The 21813-nt window shown below is 35.9% G+C and overlaps 1 protein-coding gene across 1 annotated transcript in view; it reads right to left on the bottom strand.

The window, feature by feature from the left end:
* Positions 1–7746: 7746 nt before the first annotated feature.
* Positions 7747–21813, bottom strand: part of LOC149544393 (transmembrane 9 superfamily member 1-like) — a 73021-nt gene continuing 58954 nt past the window's right edge. The window contains exons 7-13 of the mRNA XM_089798831.1: positions 11718–11852; positions 11082–11248; positions 9667–9761; positions 9368–9498; positions 9021–9263; positions 8455–8728; positions 7747–8346 (exon numbers count right to left, since the gene is read on the bottom strand). Coding sequence (XP_089654957.1) covers positions 8279–8346; positions 8455–8728; positions 9021–9263; positions 9368–9498; positions 9667–9761; positions 11082–11248; positions 11718–11852 — 1113 coding nt within the window. The 3' untranslated portion in view covers positions 7747–8278. The remainder of the gene's footprint in view (positions 8347–8454; positions 8729–9020; positions 9264–9367; positions 9499–9666; positions 9762–11081; positions 11249–11717; positions 11853–21813) is intronic.

Here is a 21813-nt window from a genome sequence, read left to right as displayed (position 1 = left end):
CAAGAATCATACTATGCAAGAAAAAGTTTTTTTTTTAAGTTTTTGGAATGTAGGGAAAACTATGTTTAGGGCTTTGCCCTGGTCCTTGAAAGGTAAAACTGAAGATGTAGCCCACCGAGTCTCTCCTTTTTGGGTGGAGATTTTGGGTGTTCAACCAGAATTTTGGCCTTTCCTATCTCAAATTCTTAAGCCCCCAGGTTCAGTTCTGCAGGTTGAAGATTCCAAAATTACATTGCCTCACGTTAATGCTAGAGTTCTCCTTGCACCAAATCCTGGCATTTCATTTCCCGAGAATATCTCTGTTAACTTTGAAGGTGAGCCCTTAATTTGGAAGATTAATAAACTAGGTGACATTGGTGCTTGTTTTCACTATAAGACCAATGGTCACAGTAAGAAGGAATGTTTGTTGCTTAAAAACATTTCTAAGGATTTTTTTCCTTCCAGTAATAAAAAGAATCAGCCTAAGAGTGATAATAATAAAGCCAATGATAATTCATCTCCATCTTCTAGCACTGTAGACACTCATGTTGATGGGTTTGTCACATTGAATAATCCATTATTTGAAGATGAGTGTGAAGTGAGACCTGTGCCTGCCGAAGAGGTGAATTCTACCTCTGCCTCCATGCCGGAAAAGAATAATTGTAATAAAAATCCTCTGTATATCCTGGTTCCTAGGTCCAAAAATGGTGATATCAATGGAAAAAAAAATGCTCAGCAGATAGCTTTGGAAAAAATCAAAGTTGTGGCACAAAATAGTAAAGATAACACTCACCTTACAGCATCTCTGAATCTTAGTAGCCCTCCCCTTGTGGGTAACCTTCCTCCACAGAGCAGTAAAATATCCTCAGAAGCTTGGAATATGGAGGAAGATGTTAATAATGGTGATGGGTTCATTGAAGTTGTTAAAAAGAAGAAGAGGAAAACCTATGACAAGAGCAATAATATAAAGAATAATGATAAGAGCAACAAAGCTAAGGGAAGTGATATGCTAGTCTGCTTCTCTAGATTGTATAAGAATAACCCTCCTCCTCATTGTTAACCATGAAGTTGCAAATTCATAGTTGGAATGTTAGAGGGTTAGAAATGTCCAATAGGAAATACATTGGTAGAAGATGGTGTAACAGTATTTTAGGGAAAGATATTGTTTGTCTGCAAGAGATAAAAGCTAATGGTTATCAAGCTTTCAACACCCTGAAATTCATTTGGGGAAACACTAAATGCTTCTACTCAAACCATGATAGAGGGAAAGGAGGTATAGCCACCTTGATCAATCCCAATTTGGAAAAGATGATTAGTGTCAGTGGTGTCTCTCCCTGTAATAGGGTACTTTGGGTAATTACTAAGTGTGAGGAGGGTGAAATTGGCATTTGTAATGTTTATGCCCCCAATGACTATAGGGAGAGATCTAACTTGTGGGAATGGCTGGCAAATAATCTGCCCAAGGTGAAATGGATCTTTGTAGGTGATTTTAACATGATAGAATGCTCAAAGGATAAAGTTGGTGGTGGGAAATTTGAATGGAAAAACAATGAGATGTTCTTTTGAAATAGGTTTAAGAGAACATTTGGCATTAATGATCCAATGATGGGTCTCAAAGATGGTTATGAAGGGATTTGGTATACGTGGTGTAACAATCAAGCAAATAAGGCCAGAATTTACCGTAGACTTGATAGAATGTACATCAACAAGCATGAAATGAGTACCAATCAGAAGGCTGGTCAATATCCTATCAATGTTATTCCTGTTAGTATGTTTGATCACTCTCTGATTTGTGGATTGATTAATATTAATAAGGAAGGGCAAAAAGATGAGCATCAAGGTAAGAAAACCTTATTCAAGCTTAATGTCTCACTGCTTGATAATCAGGACAATTTGGATACCCTCTGAACGGCTACTGTTTTATCCAAATTCAGAAGTAGTAGTTGTTCACCCATTGAGAGGTCGGAGCAGCTAGTTCAGGCCTAGAAGAAACTACTCCAAACTATTGGTACCAAAGAGGCTAAGGGTAGGAATCAAGAAGAGAAAAGACTAAATTCTCAATTGCTTGAAACTAAAATTAAGTTGCAGAATAGGGGTAATGATGAAACTCTAGAAAGAATATTATGTGATACCAAAAATAAACTAAGAGTTCTCTAGCAATATAAAATCTAGGGACAGAAAATCAGGGCTAAAGCAAATTGGATGAAGGATGGTGACAGGGGATCTAAATAGTTCTTTAATATCATCAAGGCTAAGCAATGCAGAGAAACAATTATTGGAATTTAGACTGATAAGGGGATTAGTACTCGTAACAATGATATAATGCTCACTTTTTATGAGTTTTATAAAGACTTATTTTCCTCAAAACATGATGGAGGGAAGCAGATATATATGGATCAATACATTAGTATTATACCTTCCAAGATTAATAAAGAGCAAAGTAATATGTTAGGAAAGGAAATCTCTATTCAGGAAATTGAAGAAGCCATTTCATCCTTGGTTAATGGGAAATCCCCTGGTATTGATGGTTTACCAGTTGAATTTTATAAGGTGAATAAAGAGTGGATTGCCAAGGAATTGCTTGAAGTCTATCAATTTGCTACTGAGAAGGGGTCCCTTGGAGATAAGATTAATCAAAGACTAATCAAACTTCTGCCTAAAAATAGGGACAAACTGCAAGTGAGGAATTGGAGACCAATTACCCTTTTAAACATTTATTATAAGATCATTGCTAAATTACTAGCCAACAGAATTGCAAAAATACTAGATAATATCATTTCAGTGACTCAAATTGGATTTATTAAGGACAGGTTCATTTTAGAGAATTTGGTCACCAGCTAGGAAGCAATACACTGGGCTAAAGTTGATAACCAAAATGTAGTAATGATTCTGTTAGATTTTGAGAAGGCATATGACAAGATTGAGTGGCACTTTGTTATTGCTATGCTTAAACAATTTGGATTTCCTAATTATTTTTGTCATTGGTTCAATATTTTGTTCAAGGATTCTAATACTTGTATTGAGATCAATGGTGGGTTATCAGAATCTATTCCGTTGGGGAGATCTATTAAGCAGAGATGCCCTTTGGCCCTTGCCTTATATGTTATTGTTGCAGATGTTATGAATTATATCCTTAAATCTACAGAGTTTGGCCCCCCAGTTAAAGGTATTTCCTTGCCTAATAATGACGAACTCTTGATTGAATAGTTTGCTAATGATATAGCACTTTTTGTGAACTTGGAAGAGGACAATTTTGATAGAGTGGTTACTAGAATTGAATTGTTTTGCAAAGCATCTGGCGCCAAGATTGCTCCTTCAAAGTATGTTATTCTTGGTTGGGATAATACCCCTCCCTCTTGGCTTGAGGGGAAAGGTTGGCATTGGTCTGGTCCAAGTACTATTGTTAGATATCTGGGGATTCCATTTGCCCTTGAGCCCTCTTTGAATGAAATGTGGAACTAGATTTTTAAAAAGGTAGAAAGGAAGCACATCAAATGGCAAACTCACATGCTCTCGTTGGCAGACTTAAATTAGTTCAAAAAGTTCTATCTTCCCATGCAATTTATTATGCATCCACATGGTTGTTTTCTAATGCTCATACAAACAAGTTGGAGAAGATTATGAGAGATGTTCTTTGGCCTGATGGGTTAGGTAACAGGAAGAGACATAATGTCAATTGGGAGTGGTGTTGTACTCCAAGGAAGCAAGGTGGTTTAGGAATCAAGGATTTAAAAAAGTAGGGCAGGGCACTTATATCCAAATGGCTCATAAAAGCTATTGATGGAAATGAACCATGGAAGGTTCTCATCAGGAATAATGTGGTGAAATCGGTCATTAAGAAGGGCAAAATTTGGGGTAACATTCCTTTTCTGGACATGCTGCTAGGAGATTTTGATATCAAAGTTTTTGGCTCTAGGGTTTTCTCTGCTATATGGAGAGCTTGGAAGGATATTAAACCACTGCTAAGTTTCAGAGATGTTGTAGGGAGGAATCCTTTTTTTGTTGTTATCGACAGATCCCTATGGTGGGGAGTTTATCTAAATAATAAACCATTGGCTCTCACACAACGTTGTTCAGCAAAAAGTTGGAATAAAAAAGGAATCTTACATCAAGGATATTATTGTTGATAACAGGATGTACTCTTGGGCTGAATTAAGTTTCAAATTTGATATTCCAACTCTTTTGGCTAAGGCAATAGGTAACTAGTTCCCTGGCAAATGTATATCTTCTTGTCATAATACTGAATACATAAAATGGAAGGATGGCACTCCTATAATGAACTTTCCATGTAAGCAAATTTATAATATGATGAAAGATAGTGATAAAATCTTTAATGAAGTTAACCGAGTCTGGGGTCTGAATTGGTCTAACAATAAGTGGCATTTAATTTTTGAACTGTTATGGCATTCTCACGTGGAGCCCAATAAAGTTTGTTTTAAGTGGATTTTTCTATTGAAAAAGCATGCAATTGGTCATTATGTGTCTCAAGGTTCTAAGGTCACCATTGTTTGTTAAGTTTGTAATTGTGTTGAGTCTTATGAACATTTGTTTTTTAAGTGCCCATGGGCTATTAAAGTTTGGTCCACTGTTCTTGGAGTCAAAGGTCTGAATATGTATGGGTCTTGTTTATCTTGGCAAGAAATCTTGGCTGGTTATGTAGACAAATTTGATTGCAAGCTCAATGATTTCTGGATTGTTCTTACTACTAAAGTGCTTTGGTTCATTTGGAGGCAGAGAAATGAGGAGATTTTCCAAGGCAAAAAATGGGTCCTTACTGCGTTTAATTATAAACTCACACAATTTACTATTATGTCTCAAGTTTTGGTCAACATTCAGATTCCAAAGGAGAGATTCAATAGCCTACTGAAAGCAGGTGCAACCATCCTTTTTGCCAATGACACCCAGAATTTAAATGAAGTTGAAGGGACTCAAATGGAAACTCCAAGACATATTGTACCTACTGACTACAACACAATTGTTGTTGAAGAAGACAATAGAATAGAAACTCAAATAGCAGAAGGGAACGAGAACACAGCAAAGGCCTCTAGTGAAAACACATCTGAGTTGGCTACCGATGGTCAATGGAACAATAGTTCTCACAGGGAACATGCAGATCAAGCTTATGAAGATGGATGGAGTTAATAGAGGAATTCAAAATATTTTTGTTAAAAGCTCATTCCCAGTTTTGTAGTAAATTTTTTGATCATTATGTATAGGCTTGTTTAAAAGTTTATGTACAGTTTTGAAAGTATACATAGATACTCTACATGTTGTGTAATATCATACACTAATTCTGCTTTTGCTGATGTAAAAGATGGTGATCGAACCTTGTTATAACTAGTTGATTCTATATTTTCAATAGAAAAAAAAAAGATGCATATAATGTCACAAATGCATCTACAATTGTATATAATATATGAATCTTATGAAAGAGCACTCTAGTGACTAAGAGCTAATGTACAAAAGTCAACTCTTTGGCATGAACTTTCTCACTTAAAAAGGTATAGCAATAGCATTGACCGGCCTTAAATACATGTTTACAAGTGAGATGTGATTAGAATCCTCAATGTAATAGTTTTCAAGCAAGAAGGACCATGGGTGTGTGGAGAGACTTTGGTGCCACAACACAATTTCCAAAACTTTATCAATTGATGAGCTTAAGGGTCTTTCTAATGAATGGTTCATAAGGCACAACACTTGGTGAAGTTTTTGTAAATGGGGTTACAAGCAGAGTGGGTTAAACCATGGAGGAAACTTTGTAGTTAAGCACACTCGAGTTGGAGTAGTACTAGCATGGGTGACCTCCCAAGAAGTCCCGGTACTTCACCTCTATGAGCATCACCTAAATCCAATGAGTGTTAAGTATTACATGTATTCTCATGAGAGATGGATTCACATGTGAATCACTACTCACGATACATGGGTCAATGAGTTTGACTCAAAAACTTCATAGTTAAATCATGATAGCAATATAATAATTTACCAATGTCCATTTTATCTCAACCCTAAAGTTCTTTTAATTATGGGAACAAAAAAAGTGTTTTTCAAAAGATTGACACAAAGTACACTTTATTGGCCCACAGTGCTTGAATGGCATTATCTTTGAGAAGAATTACTTTTTGTTGCATAAAAATAAGATAGAAAGTTTTGCCACATTATGTACTTGACATCAATGGCATTGTGGCCCATTTTTATACTGGACTGCTAAAAATGTTGATCTAATTCACTATTTTTATCCATAGAATGGTTAATTTGGAGAGAGATGAAGCTAAATGGCAAGCAAATGTGGCAACAAAATGATAATGCATAAGGTCCATAAGAATGGATTAATACATACACAACTTGGTGTTATGTCTAAGGCTCTTCTTGAAGCTTTTATTAAAGATTTGAAACATGCCAAATAGTTCCACAATCCACCCATACAACATAACTAAACTTCTCTAAGCTTCTATGGTGAATAAGTGTGAAGATTAGTTTGTGATGTGTTTTCCTAATCATATCATTTAGAATGTCAGTGTTTGTAATAATTGATGCAAGTAAGGTATTTATCATGAAGTTGGTCGCACGAGACAATTAATCAAGGGTAATTTAATGCTTAGAGATTTTTTTATTTCAATTCATATTGTTTATATTCCTACAAGAAGATAGTGTCCTTTTAGCAAAATTGTGCAAATCTATATCTTGCCCTCAAGCAGTGGTCTACAACCTACAAGACACTCTGCATCTCAACTTGCAAGTCATTCACACCTTGCCCTAAGGTTGTGTGCCTTATCCTATAAGTCAAATAAAGAACAATGAGCTATCTTGGCCTTGACCCAAAAACAATAGTTCATATAGTGAGTTATTCTCATAGTAGTTTTTCCCACATTGGGTTTTCCACAAAAAATTTAGTTTTGGTGTGTATGTTTTTTGTTTCTTTATCTTTCTTTGATGTTAAGTCAATTGAAGTTAGTTGATGCAAAGATGTTGGATCTCATGTGCTTGATACCAATCCAATAACGCCTAACCCTGATGCCTCATTAGCTCACGTTAGTGAGTCTCGACCACTTGCTCCAATCCTCCAACCTGCTATGTCTTCACCTTCGAATTGGCTCCATCCCACTCATGTGGTTGTCATTCTATGTTCAGCTGCTCCACCTTAAAGATACCAGTGTTCCTATTGCACACATAAACTCCTCATTTGTGAAGGAATTCCCTCTCACTTCACCTTGTTCTAACGACCTAAATGATAGCATCTCATAATCTGCTGTGCAAAATAAAAGAAATGTCTTTCAAAATCTGTCTCCCAATCTCATATAAAGTGAAGGGTGTGAAATTGAATAGGGTTGGGTCTAGCTTTCTCAAAGTCGGGCATGTGAGCTTATTGTGATTTCTTTCTTTTTTGGTTGTGTAGGGTGACTAGGCTGCAATTAGATCCCTTAATTCATTTTGTTGGGTTGTTTGGTTTCTCATGGGGCTTGTTCGAATTACTTGATGTCGTTATATTGTAGGAGGGTCCAAGCCCTTTTAAAACCTACTTTTATCAAAATCAAATACATTTGATATAGCCCTGGCAGAAGAGTAACATAGAGAAATATTGTTCTCCATTTAATAAATTTGACATGAGTATTATCTAGAACTTGTTTTATTCCTGGACATCTTATGAAAAACAAGATGTTTAACTCAATGCAAGATGCATAAAATGTCAAACTGGTTTTTTAATACAATAGTTGCGTAAAAAGTTAAAACAGTACTGTTAAGCTTCAAAACAGTTGGAAGAGATGCCCATAATTCCAATAACATTTGCCGTTTCTTATAGGAATGAAAGCAAGAAAATGTCATTAATTTTCATGTCAAAAATATCTTCCTAAAAGAATATTCTGCAAAATTTAATTTCTCCTCTTCAAGATGAACCAAGGCACTGAGGTCGCTGCTATATTTGAAGGGCTTGCTGATGCTTGATCAGCCTAAGTGAATCAGACACAAATTTTGGCTGAAAAGTCAATCTAATGCTTCCTTGAAAAAGCTAGCCCTATGAATGATACAAAACATTCTCATCTGAGTGCTTCCTTGAACAATAATAACAGAATAATTGCTTGAAAGTGTAACATTCTAATTCCAGTGACCACTTGAACATTCATAATAGAATAATTATCTCATAGGCAAATGTGAATTTTCTATCAGGCGCTGGAAAAGCAGATAAACTAAAACAAGAATTGAATTAGCAAAATTTGAAGCTTCAACTATTGCACCATGGACTGGATAACTAATGTGGCATGATAAAGTTCCATTTCTGGTTCAAAAACGTCTCATTTTATTGTCAGTCACATTTAATGTTTCTGTAAATTCGTCTAACAAACATTGACGAACCCAAGTAACCAACAGCTCCTGCAAGTTTCAAAGAAAGTCTCAAATTATTTTCCATAGAGAAGTGTCTGCAAAAACATATTAAATTTTCTTCTGTTTAAAAGCTAAGAAGAGAGGTGAAATGCTTACCACAGAGTATGCCCAAACCAAAGCAAAACATAAGAGTATAGCCAAAATAGAAGCTTGTTTGGAAAAATCCAGACATCTTTGTTTTCATGTAGTAATAATATATGGAATAGAGATAGACATAAACCGCTGTTGATGCAGCTGAGAAGAAGGATGTCCATTGCCAATGATAGTTCTCCGCGTTTAGCAAAAAGTATGTTCCAACAATTGTGACACAGATGGTGACTATAATGAGAATCAAGAAGACCAGCAACATAAATCCATACACGTAGTAAACCTTCAAGATAACCACCAGATTAATGTAGTTAAAAGAAGAGGAAGACATATAGCACTGAAAACAGAGATAATGGAAAATGGTGCAATTTCAGACAGGTATAAAGAAAATAACCAACTCAGATTTTTGAAAATTCAACTGAATCTCTCCATTTATGGCAATGTAAGGAATTCCAGGAAAGATGATCAAGCAGCAAAGGGAAAATGAAGAAATGAGGTTGTTTCACAAATAATAATAATTAAATTGTTAATCTATATGTTAATATGCACAGCTAAGTATTCAACAAGCCCCTTACCTTGTAGTTCCAAAATGATGTAAAAACAAAATACATCTCAATGAATATACTTCCAAATGGAAGCAAACCACCCATCACTGACACCACTGAAGGAGTGAGATACCATTTCTTCTCAGGAATCGGCCGAGGAATACTCTTCACTCGACAAGGATTATCTGAAGCCCTACTCCAATTCCTTCCTACAACTGTTCCCAGAAGTGCTAAAGGGAAAGAAATGAAAGCCCATATTACAAAAACCACCACCTGTATTAGATGAAGAGAGAATAAAAAAATTATTATATGGCATAAATATGAAAATCCAGATATAAAGAAACAGCGGTATGCATTCTTAGCAGCAGGAAAGATACCATGGTGCCAAAAGGAATAGCAGCCAGTGACCCTTTAAATATAGCTACAATGTTCAATGCAAAACCAATTCCAAAGCACAGGAAAGGAAAAAGAGACGCAGTAAGGACCATTGATTTCACCCAATGCTTCCCTGTCAAGTAAAACATGAAATGAGCTATGCAAGCAAAGTTCAGAAAGACATAACTTCCAACAGTGCTGCAAAAAAATATCAAGCCACCCAAAATCAAAGATATCAGGAAAAGCTCATGTTACAAAATTTGATATTAAATGTTAAGTTCTAATACATAAATATATTTACCATCATTCCGCGAGTAAAGGCTTCCACTCACATGACCTGAGATAAATGATGTAAGGGCATAGCAGACAATGAAAGTTGTAACAATTGCTCCACGACTGAACCAACATCAACAGAATAAGTTGGAAAGCTTAAGTTTACAACCCAAAAAACAAGCCAAATAAAGTAGCTGAAATTCAAGTCAGTAATAGCATTAAAAGAGTTTCAAAACAAATTGATGCCAATACATATACTGAAGCCAGGCATTTAACAACTCAGAACTCTAGCAAAAGAAAACAGATTCCAAAAGCGTCAATGCCTTACAGATTCCAAAAGGTTCAATGCCTTGTGGTTTATCTTGAGTGATTGCATCACTACATCAAAAAATTGACAGAGTCAAAAAGGAAGACATTTGACTGACCTTTAACTTGATTTTGTTTCACTTTTTGTCTTAATTGTGTGCTTACTTGCCTCGACTCTCTTGCTTTATTCAAAACAATTAGACATATTAAGTGATTTGATTCTCCGTGCAGATTCTGAACTCATTCTGTTATGTTATCCTAGTTGTAAATGGAGTGATAAAGATGCAAACATATTGCATGCATACCGACTAATTGGTACTTAGTTATATCAGATCATAGAGTTGTCTTGTAGGATTAATAGTACTGAGAAATCAATCATCCTATGTTCAGATTAGCCGTTTATCCCTCCGTTAGTATTAGCGGGAGGTGTATATATATGAAATGAATGTTAGTGTCTAAGTATGTTAATTATCTGGAGAGTATTCTATTTGGTTGCAATCTCAAGTTAGAGATATTGCATGGGGTGGCTTTTCCTACCACCCTCAAAATGGTTGATGTTTCAAGATCTTAGAGTGGAAATAAAAAGTTGTTATATCCATAAAAATTCAGATATGAGAGACGTCCCCTCAATTTAGGGAATATTTCTAGGAATGACCACTCATGGTTTTTAATAAACAATATTTATTTGCATTGTTGTACTGTGGTATCTTATTTTTATTTGGGCATTTAAGCCTCTATTTTCGTGTGTGATTGCTATGGTATTTTTGCATATAGTTGTTATTATGGGCAAATTTCTATTATTTAACATGTGGATCTACTCATTCTCTAACTTCCTCACATATAACCTTATCAAAAAGGACATGACAGTTGACCACTAAAAGTGTAAACAAATTCTGCTGTCTAATTAAAAACATGACCAAAAACATCCAAGAACATGTACAAATGGTGAATGAAACAGTCTAAATATGGTAACTTCTCATCATGAAGAACGAAAAAAGAACTTCAAATCAAACTGAGAGGGAACTGAAGTCAGATAGTATCCAAACCTCTATGAATTTTGTCAATATGCTTTAAAACAACACATGATGCTCACTGTTACAAAAATCAAACCAAGAGAAATGAAGCATGCTTACATACCCAACATAGAGCATGCCAATAATTGCCACCACGATGACAAGAAGCACAAGCATACAAAGCTGTGCACCAGTACCCACCAATGCTGACAACAATACTAGATTTCTTGGTGTACGGAAAACATCCCCATGAACAAGCTTCCATCCTGATTCTTCACTTCCATCTCTTTCCTGTAGGCAGATATATTTACCATATTAGAATCAAAATGTGGTTTAGATATAACATGATAACAACAAAAAAATAGCAAAGCTGATATTGCTGCCTTTTAACAAAATGTGCATAAAGACTTATTTGGAGCTGTTTCAGACAACATTTAAGCCACTCAATATCCATCTTCACATTCATCATACATAATGGGATGATAACTATTCAACAATCCTCCAAATGACTATTGCTACAAGATACTCCAGTAAAATCGATAGAGTGCTACAAAACTAGGCATGCGAACAATCCAAGAGTTACCATTTAACTGATTATCCAAATAAGCAATGTCTCAGTTGTTATTCAGTTATCCCTTCCTAACACACCACAAGGGCAATATTCCAAATCACTGAGTTAAAACAATTGAAATCGGTCTTTAAGAATTACTGTCACTAGATGTGGAGTTGGACCATATCACAATAGGAATCTAAAACTCACCAGCGTTTCTAGATCATCATCTTCACGGGCATATTTTGCATAGTCGTTCCTCAATGTGCGCATCATAATCATAAAGACTAAACCAGCGAGAAAAATAACCATCATGAAGGAGTTGAAGATTGAGAACCAATGGATCTGTTAGAAATAGCAAACATTCAGTAACATTAAATCTCTCTAAATTAGATCAAAAGGACAAATAGACCACATCAATTGCACCTGTTTTTAGTATTTTAAATTTTTACTTAATCATTCAAAAAGAGGTTCTATAAAATAGTCACACATGATTTCTAGATTCTCATATTCACAAGCACACATTGCATAGTGGTTCATTGAAGTATGCATCATGATCATAAAGACTAAACCAGCAAAGAAAACAACCATCATGGAGGAGTTGAAGACTGAAAACCAATGGATCTGTTTGCAACAGCAAGATTCAATAACCTTAAAACTCTCTAAAATAGGTTACAAGGCCACACAGACCAAATCCATTTCAACTGTTTCTACTTAATAGTTCAATGGTTTTCATTCCATGGTCACAATGGGTTATATATTTTTATCAGATCATTCACAATTAGCATAAGCCAGTCACTTTGAGCCTTCAGCTGACTAAGACTAGCCCAAGTTTAATTTTTAATGTGAGAAAATATATCAGAGCTCTAGATTGAGCAGCCCGATTGAGTTGAGGACAGCCAAATAAACTTAATTCTTGAGATAAAGTGAGCAATCTCAAAAACTTGAGAAAGTATTGTTTATAGTTTTTGATATTTTGTTGCTCAATTATGGACACCTGAACACAACTAGCAGTCTCATACAGAAACAATGGTTGTGGAACATAAACTTGCTCCAGCTTACATCCTTCTTAATTTATAGAGTTCTGAATATTAGGTTGTAACTCATTAATCAATTAGAGAGTACTTCAGTCACTGCTAACTTAAATATAATGAAGAAATCTTTCACAAAAGAATCATATACAAGCCTAGAAAAAATAGGTGGTGTTAACTTTCCAGCACATTAATGATTAACCATCCCCTCTATGTGCTGAAACTAATTGGTTATGATGTGTCACTGTGAACTGGTCGGATTCATTTAGGAGAGGATAAGCACTATGATGAAACTATACATGTGTTCAAAGATGTATGTCACATCCTTATCAGGATGATTATCTGCCTAACAAATGCCCACCATGCATATCAGGAAATATTAGAAATGTAAGTTGTATATATAAACTTGGAGAAAACTAAAATGGTCGAGATTGTTCAAGCAACAATCAAAGCATAACCTAGCTGAATAAGGCCAACATGACTTACCATATGGAAGAAGCCTCAACAGCATTAGCCACATGAAAGAGATACTTTGGAGTTTTACTATTTAGTAGTGAGTGCATTGACTCAAGACTTTGATATGTAAAATTCAATGTTCTGCATACTTATTATAGTGATCACAAGGTATCCAACAACATATTTATAAATATATATTTGAAAACATGTCCACAGAATTTTATCTCAAGAACAGAATTGAATTGCATGGTTCTCAAAAACAATGCACAGAAGGTCACTTTCAGGGTATTCACAGGTCCAAGCTAATCATAAGTCTTACTAATACCCTGAGAACATTCCAAGGACTTATACAGATCTGTCTCAAGTAACAGGATTTGGTGTCTCAAATCTTGCCTTGATTCTTATAGAAACTTCAACGGATTACTAGGATCAGGCATAATCTTCAAATGGTCTTTAATTTTAATTTCTACTAACATTCTAGAGAAAGGGGCTATTTGTTAAATGCATTTACATGGGACTGTTCGATACAATTGTTTAATTGTGCGTTGTCTTTGATGTTACACAAATGTCATATCAGTTGGCAGACAGAGTCTACTGAGCTCAATTGGTCAGCAAAGCAAATTCCAGAGTCTACCGAATGTTCCTCGTAATTACTCTGTGGAAACAGTTTCTACCGAGCTCACTCGGGCATCAAAGGATTTTGTGGCAGAAGTCACTGGTAACCGAGTTCACAAGGTTAACAAAGGAAAGTCAGTGTTGACCGAGTTCACTCGATCTCCAAAGGATTTTGCAGAGTTCGCAGTGTTAACCGAGCTTCAATTGGTTAACATTGGAAATCAGTTCTGGAACAGTGTTTACCAAGCAGGGCCGGCCAATGAAGGATTTCATTGTTTTGGGAAATAAAGTTTAAATTTTTTTTGTAATGATTGTAGCTGACTGAAGTAATGATTATTGGTAATTGTAACTTGTAAATGAGCCGACTTGACAATTTGTAAGGTATAAATAAAAGGCCAAGTTGAGAATTCTAAAGGGTAATGAGCGAGCATGCAATTGTGTTGATTGTGTGAAGAGAAAAGTGTGAGTGAACTTTGAAGGATGATCAGATATCCTTGAGGAGCAGCAAAGTTGTATTCAATCAGAGAGGATCTAGTGAAATAGAAAAGAGATCTGTATTAGCAATTCAGTTGCATCTCATTCAGATCAAGTCATTGTTACTTTCTCACCATTGTAGCAGTGATTTCTAAATCTCTTAACAAAGTTAGTTTAACAGCCATTTGTAAATCCTCTAACAAGGTGATAGTTCTATTGAATTGTTCTAAAGACTTTTTGCAAGGCCACTCCTAATAGGGTGATTAAATCCTCTAACAAGGTCACACCTAACAGTGTGTTTTGTAACCTTTAACAGGGTTGGCTCCTAACAAGGCTCACTTCAGAATAGTGAAAATCAGTAGCTAGTTACTTGGTGGTTTTTCTCATATTGGATTTCCACGTTAAATCTGGTGTCTCATGTGTTCATGTTATTTCTTTTATGCATGCATGTTAATCACTGTGAATGTTTAAGATCTGTTAAAGATGACATACACTGCATCTACCGAGTTACAGCATTTTTCTGTATGGTTACCGAGTGATAGCAGTAACTAGTTTTATAAGACATTTAAAGGATCTGTGGATTTGTTTTTGTGGTAACTAATTCACCCCCCCTCTGTTACTCCATCTATATTTCCAACAATTGGTATCAGAGCTTTTGGTGCTTGCTGGAAGAATTTCAAGAATCTAAGCTAAAGATCAGGATGTCTTACAAGAGGGAAATTCCAAGGCTTAACAGGGATAACTTTTCAACATAGCAAAGTCTCATGAGACTCCATCTAGCTTCCATTGGAGATACAAGATTGAAATATCTTCATGAAGAGTATACAACTCTTGCTGGTACACTATCTGTAAATGACATTGCTGAGAAGAAAACTCATAACACCATGATGATAGACATTGCATCTGCCCTAAGCTATGAAGAATTTGATGATATCAAGGACTTTAAAACTGCCTTTGATATGTGGAACAAGCTGAAAGATATCTATGTAGGTGATGACAATGTGAGAAGAGCCAAAGCAGAAAGTCTAAGGGGACAATTTGATCAGATGAGGATGAGAGAGGATGAAAACATTGCTAAATATGTTGAAAGGGTCAAAGCAAGCGTCAGTGCAATCAAGGCTTCTGGAGGAGATATCAAAGAGGAAACAATTGTAAGTAAAGTTCTGAGAACATTGCTTCCCATTTATGCAATTCGAGTTTCTACAATTCAAGAAAGAAGATGTGAAGCAAATCATAAGATAAATTCAGAGGCCATAGTAAGAAGATTGACTGCATTTGAGCTAGATAACTATGACAACTATGTTCCAACTTCCAAAAACATTTAAGCAGCATTTGAAGCCAAGCTTTCACTCAAAGAAAAGGGTAAGAAGTTAAAAGATTCTCAGTCAAAAAGTGAAGAAGAATCAAAAGAGACTTCCGACAATGATCTTGAGGTGGTTGAAGCTCTACTTGCAAGAAAATATTCTAGAGGCAAAGGAAAATACAAAGGTAAAGTTCTTCTAATCTGCTTTTCATGTGAGGAAACTGGTCATATTGTTGCTAGGTGCCCAAACAAGCAAAACAAGGATGAAAAGAAAGGTCATAAGTGCAATGGCAAAAAAGACTTCAAATCATTCAAGGACAAAGGTATGATAACATGTTTCATGGCTAAGGATTCTAAAAATTCTGATAATAGTGAAGATGAAATTGTTTACATTGATGTAAAAGATGAATCTGATAATAATGAGGAAGATAAGATGGCACTTATCTCTTATGTAAGCAAAAATGATACATGGATCATAGACAGTGGTTGTTCTCATCATATGACTGGTGACGAAACAAAGTTTGAACATTTTGAAGACTATGATGGTGGTAGTGTGAGGTTTGGTAATAATGAACCTTGTTGCATAAAAAAAAGAGGAAGAATCTCACTAACCAAAGAGCTTGTATGTGATAATGCCTATTGGATTGAAGGACTAAAACATAATCTGTTGAGTGTGGCACAGCTAATCAATATTGGATTTAAAGTGGAATTCATGCATGGAAAGGCAAGACTGCTGGATGACAAAGGAAAGCTGATTGGCTCAGGCATACAAACAAAAGATAACTTGTTTTATTTTGAACTTGGCAAATGCCCCTGTTTTATTGCTCAAGTTGAAGAAAGTTGGTTATGGCACAGAAGGTTATGTCATGTGAATTTTGATTACCTAGTAAAAATAAGCAAAAATTCAAGAAAGTAAGAGGCATTCCTAGTATAAAGAAACCTGATGTTGGTCTATGCAAGAATTGTCAGATTGGTAAGATGGGAAATTCTAGCTTTAAATAATAAAAACTATCAGTCTGAAGAAATTTTGGAAATTGTGCATACTGATTTGTGTGGACCTATTGGAATTGAGAGCTATACTGGAGAAAAGTTCTTCATTCTTTTTGCTGATGACTACTCTAGAATGATGACTGTCATATATCTGAGAGAGAAGTCAGAAGCATTTGAAAAGTTCAAATGGTATTTGACTAGATTAGAGAAGGAAACAAGGAAAACACTGAAATGTTTGAGATCAAACAGAGGTGGTGAATTCATTTCCCATGAATTCAATAATTCTTGCATTGAAAGAGGAATCAAAAGACAGGTATCAGCCCCTGGAACTCCCGAGCAAAATGGAATAGCTGAAAGGAGGAACAAATCTATCATGGATTGTGCAAGAACTCTAATGATTGAAAAGAACATTGCTATCAAATACTGGAAAGAAGCTATCAGCACTGCAGTTCACACCTTGAACCAAGTACAGTTGAAGAAGAACTCATTCAAAACCCCCAATGAGTTATGGTATGGCTACAAACCCAATGTAAGTTACCTAAAAGTATTTGGAAGTAAATGTTATATCTTGAAAGACTCTAGAGAAGGCATATTTTTGGGATATTCTTGCAAAAGTAAGGCATATAGATGTTTGAATTTGTCTACTCACAAAATCATAGAAAGTGCACATGTGAAAGTTGATGAGTTTGCAGAAAGGACTGAAGAAGAAAGCAAAAAGGAACCAGAAGATTACAGGAGATTTGTTTTCATTGAACCTGATACAGTGTCAGACACATGTTAATCAGGAAACTTCTACTCCCAAGTTTTCAGTCACCGAGTTGCAAGAAGTCAAACTGAGTTGCAGGAACCCGACTCACATTCAAATGCTACCGAGTTAATGCCTACCAAGCCAGAGCAACTAGAACCTAAAATTGAAGTGCAAGAGGATGACAATGCAATTCATTCAAAAGGCAAAGAACCTGTATTGGCCAAGTATGTCAGGAGACATCATGCACCAAATCAGATTATTGGAGACAAATCTGAAGGTACTATAACAAGAAGTAAGCTAAACGGTACTTGTTTACTTGCTGATTTTGAACCTAGAAATGTCAAAGATGCATTGGAAAATGAAAGTTGGATTGAGGCTATGAATGAAGAGATAGAGCAAACAGAGAAGAACAAAACATGGACTCTTGTACCTAGGCCTAAAGATAAAAATGTGATTGGAACTAAGTGGGTATTCCAAAATAAGTTGAATGAAGATGGTAAGGTATCAAGAAACAAAGCTAGATTGGTATGTAAAAGCTACTCTCAAGAAGAAGGAATAGACTATGGAGAGACTTTTGCTCCTGTTGCGAGACTGGAAGGTGCTAGGACCTTACTTGCATATGCTGCACACAAAGGATTTAAGGTATATCAGATGGATGTCAAATCAGCATTTCTAAATGGTATTCTGGATGAAGAAGTCTACATTGAGCAACTTGAAGGTTTTGTTGATCCAGACGGAAAGGACATGGCTTGCAAATTACACAAAGCATTGTATGGTCTGAAACAAGCCCTTAGAGCAGAGTATGAGAGATTGCATAACTATATTATTCAAATTGGTTTTCAAAGAACTAATGATAACAGTATTTTGTATATCAAGGAAGGACTAGATAACAAGGTTGTTTTGGCAGAAATATTTGTGGATGATACTTTGTTTATAGGGAATGATGATTTATGTAAAGAATTTTCAAAGCAAATGAACAAGGAATTTGAAATGTCTATGTTTGGTGAGATCAAATTCTTTCTTGGTCTTCAGATTCAGCAGAGCAAGAATGGTATCTACATTACTCAATCTAAGTACATCAAAGAAATACTCAAGAAGTTCGATATGGAAGATTCAAAACCAATTGGAACTCCCATGTGTACTAGACTAAAGCTTACCAAAGATGATGAATCAAAAGAGGTAGATTAGACCTTATACAGATCAATGCTTGGAAAGTTGCAGTATGTAGTTCATACAAGGCCTGATATTGCTCTTGCAGTTGGTATAGTGGCAAGACTTTCAGCAAAACCCAGAGAAAATCACATGATGGCAATAAAAAGGATCTTAAGATACTTGAAAGGCACTAAAGATTATGGAATTTGGTACAAATTTGGAGGAAATTTGGACTTGAAAGTGTTTATTGATGCTGATTGGGCAGGAAACATTGATGCCAGAAAGAGTACCAATGGTGGAGCATTCTTTCTTGGAAAGAGGTTGGTTTCTTGGACAAGTAAAAAGCAAAATTGTACATCCCAATCTACAATTGAAGTAGAGTATGTTGCAGCAGCAGTAAACTGTTCTGATATTGTTTGGTTTAAACAATTGCTTGAAGGCATAAAGGTTGAGATCAAAGAACCAGTTGTTATGTTTTGTGATAATACAAGTGCAATCAACATATCAAAGAATCTAATAATGCATTCAAAAACCAAGCACATTGCAATAAAGTATCACTTTGTCAGAGAATTGGTGCAGGAGAAGGATATCAGATTGGAATATGTCTATACAAAAGAACAAATTGCTGACATATTCACCAAGCCATTACCTAAGGATGCATTCTTGTACATAAGAGGTAAGCTAGGGATCATTCCCCTAGCTGAAGCTCATTAAAATAAAGTTTTAGTGATGCATCAATAGGAACCAAGTTGAAGATCTATCAGTTGATGCAGCATAGTCATGGAAACATTGCATATGAATCAGTTCTTAAGGTACATTGTTACTCATTCGGTATGTGTTGTCTTTGGCATGTGTTGTCAAAGAGAGATTTTACTGTCATCTTTCTGAAATTTGAATTTGTTTGAAGGAGAGTTTGCTATGTAATTCCTTCACAAAGGGAAATTACTGCATTAGAGAAGTTTGTGGCATAAAATCTAAGAGGGTGAAATGTTCTATCAGGAAAAAACTTGTTTTCAAATTTCATTGTGCTATGACATGTGTTGCCATCAATGCCAAAGAGAGAGATTGTTGGATACAATTGTTTAATTGTGTTGTCTTTGATGTTACACAAATGTCATATCAGTTGGCAGACAGAGTCTACCGAGCTCAGTTGGTCAGCAAAGCAAATTCCAAAGTTTACCTAGCATTCCTGGTAATTACTCTGTGGAAACAGTTTCTATTGAACTCACTCGGGCATCGCAGGTTTTTGTGGCAGAAGTCAGTGGTAACCGAGCTCACAAAGTTAACAAAGGAAAGTCAGTGTTTACCGAGTTCACTCGGTCTCCAAAAGATCTTGCAAAGTTCGCAGTGTTAACCGAGCTTCAGTTGGTTAACACTGGAAATCAATTCTGGAACAATGTTTACCAAGCAGGGTCAGCCAATGAAGGATTTCACTGTCTTGGAGAATAAAGTTTAAATTGTTTTTTGTAATCATTGTAGCCAACTGAGGTAATGATTATTGGTAATTGTAACTTGTAAATGAGCCGACTTGACAATTTGTAAGGTATAAATAAAAGGTCAAGTTGAGAATTCTAAAGGGTAATGAGCGAACATGCAAGTGTGTTGATTGTGTGAAGAGGAAAGTGTGAGCGAACTTTGAAAGATGATCACATATCCTTGAGAAGCGGCAAAGTTGTATTCGATCAGAGAGGATCTAGTGAAACAGAAAAGAGATCTGTATCAGCAATTCAGTTGCATCTCATTCAGATCAAGTCATTGTTACTTTCTCACCATTGTAGCAATGATTTCTAAATCTCTAAACAGAGTTGGTTTAATAGTCATTTATAAATCCTCTAATAAGATGACAATTCTATTGAATTGTTCTAAAGACCTTTTGCAAGGCCACTCCTAACAGGGTGATTAAGTCCTCTAACAAGGTCACACCTAATAATGTGTTTTGTAACCTTTAACAGGGTTGGCTCCTAACAGGGCTCACTTCAGAACAATGAAAATTAGTAGCTAGTTACTTGGTGGTTTTTCCCATATTGGGTTTCCACGTTAAATCTGGTGTCTCATGTGTTCATGTTATTTCTTTTATGCATGCATGTTAATCATTGTGAATGTTTAATATCTGTTAAAGATAACATACACTGCATCTACCGAGTTACGGCATTTTTCTGTATGGTTACCGAGTGACAGCAGTAACTAGTTTTATAAGACATCTAAGGGATCTATGGATTTGTTTTTGTGGTAACTTATTCACCCCCCCTCTCAGTTACTCCATCTATATTTCCAACTGGGACATCTATTGTATAACTTGTGATTGTCACATATTTTTTTTCCCTAGCAGTAATAAGATGAAAAGATTTCTTTCTTGTTCAAGTTTACATACTGTTATTAATGATTATAGACTTGTTGATGCGAGTTTTGTATCACTTACATAACATATTAGCAATTGAATATTCGATATGGGATATCAAACATGCAACTCCTCTCTTGAAAAGTTAATGCTCATGAGACATGAGTATAACTCCAATGTTCCTTAAACCGTTGGATACTCGCTCAATTTTATTGATGTGATTTGCTAGTAATCACGTAGGCGGCCTTATGCTATTCATTCAAGGATGACTTGGACTTTGGTGGGATGAAGGTGATGGCAGCTCAGTTTGTAAAATGTGTGGGTGGCAAATAATGTTGATGGTAGTGATGATGGAGGGTGTGTCTGCCAATGGTGATGTTGATGGGAAAGCGATGGTGGTGGAAGGTGAATGGATGTGTTCTAATACTGGACCTACTCCTCTAACTTCTTTTCCTAAACTTTGACTACCCAGCTACTCACTATTCTACTCCTACTCCTATGAATGGAAGGTTAGCAAATGGACGGGGATCGAACCTAATGAAAGCTAACCAACGGCCTCACTTCCACAGGTGCAATGATTCAAAGGAATAATAAACTAGTTTACCACACAAAGCTTCCCAACCAGCCGCTAGGATGCTAGTGGTCTAGTATTGATCCCTATCAAACATTTACCAATGCTACCATACAACTATCCATCTACTTCACTCCTACTTAGCAACTTGAAATGAAACCAACTTTAACAACTTGAAAGGAAATCTAACTAAGTGGAAGTAGAAAACATGCAATAACACCCAATGTTCTTAATCAACATGCAAATCGCAACAATGAAGAAAAGAGCAATTTTGGTATTATCTTCACAACAATTTCTCCAACACTTACAAATGAGAGCAAATGGCCTTTTATAGGGGCCAAAAATACAACGGACAATGGAGATCAAAACAAGATCAACGATCCAGATTGGATCCTCAAAACCTTAATTAGGGTTGCCACCCCATCGGCCAATGAGAAGCTGCCACCTCGTCAATAGACCAATGAAAAAAGTGCAAAAAGTGGCAAGCAATGAGAAGGCACCAAAATGGTGGCCAATCAAAAATAGACACTTGTCCAATTCTAGAAAAAAGGGAAATTGCCACTTGGTCTTACATCAAATGATCTTCTAATATAAATCTTCCCTTTTCTTTCATCTTCTTAGCTAAGGC

Source organism: Cupressus sempervirens, chromosome 8 (genome assembly GCF_028749045.1).
Source record: "Cupressus sempervirens isolate cs-2001-9-10 chromosome 8, ASM2874904v1, whole genome shotgun sequence".
NCBI lineage: Eukaryota > Viridiplantae > Streptophyta > Pinopsida > Cupressales > Cupressaceae > Cupressus > Cupressus sempervirens.
The sequence above is the reverse complement of the archived record's forward strand: the minus strand, read 5'-3'. Positions and strand labels throughout refer to the sequence as shown.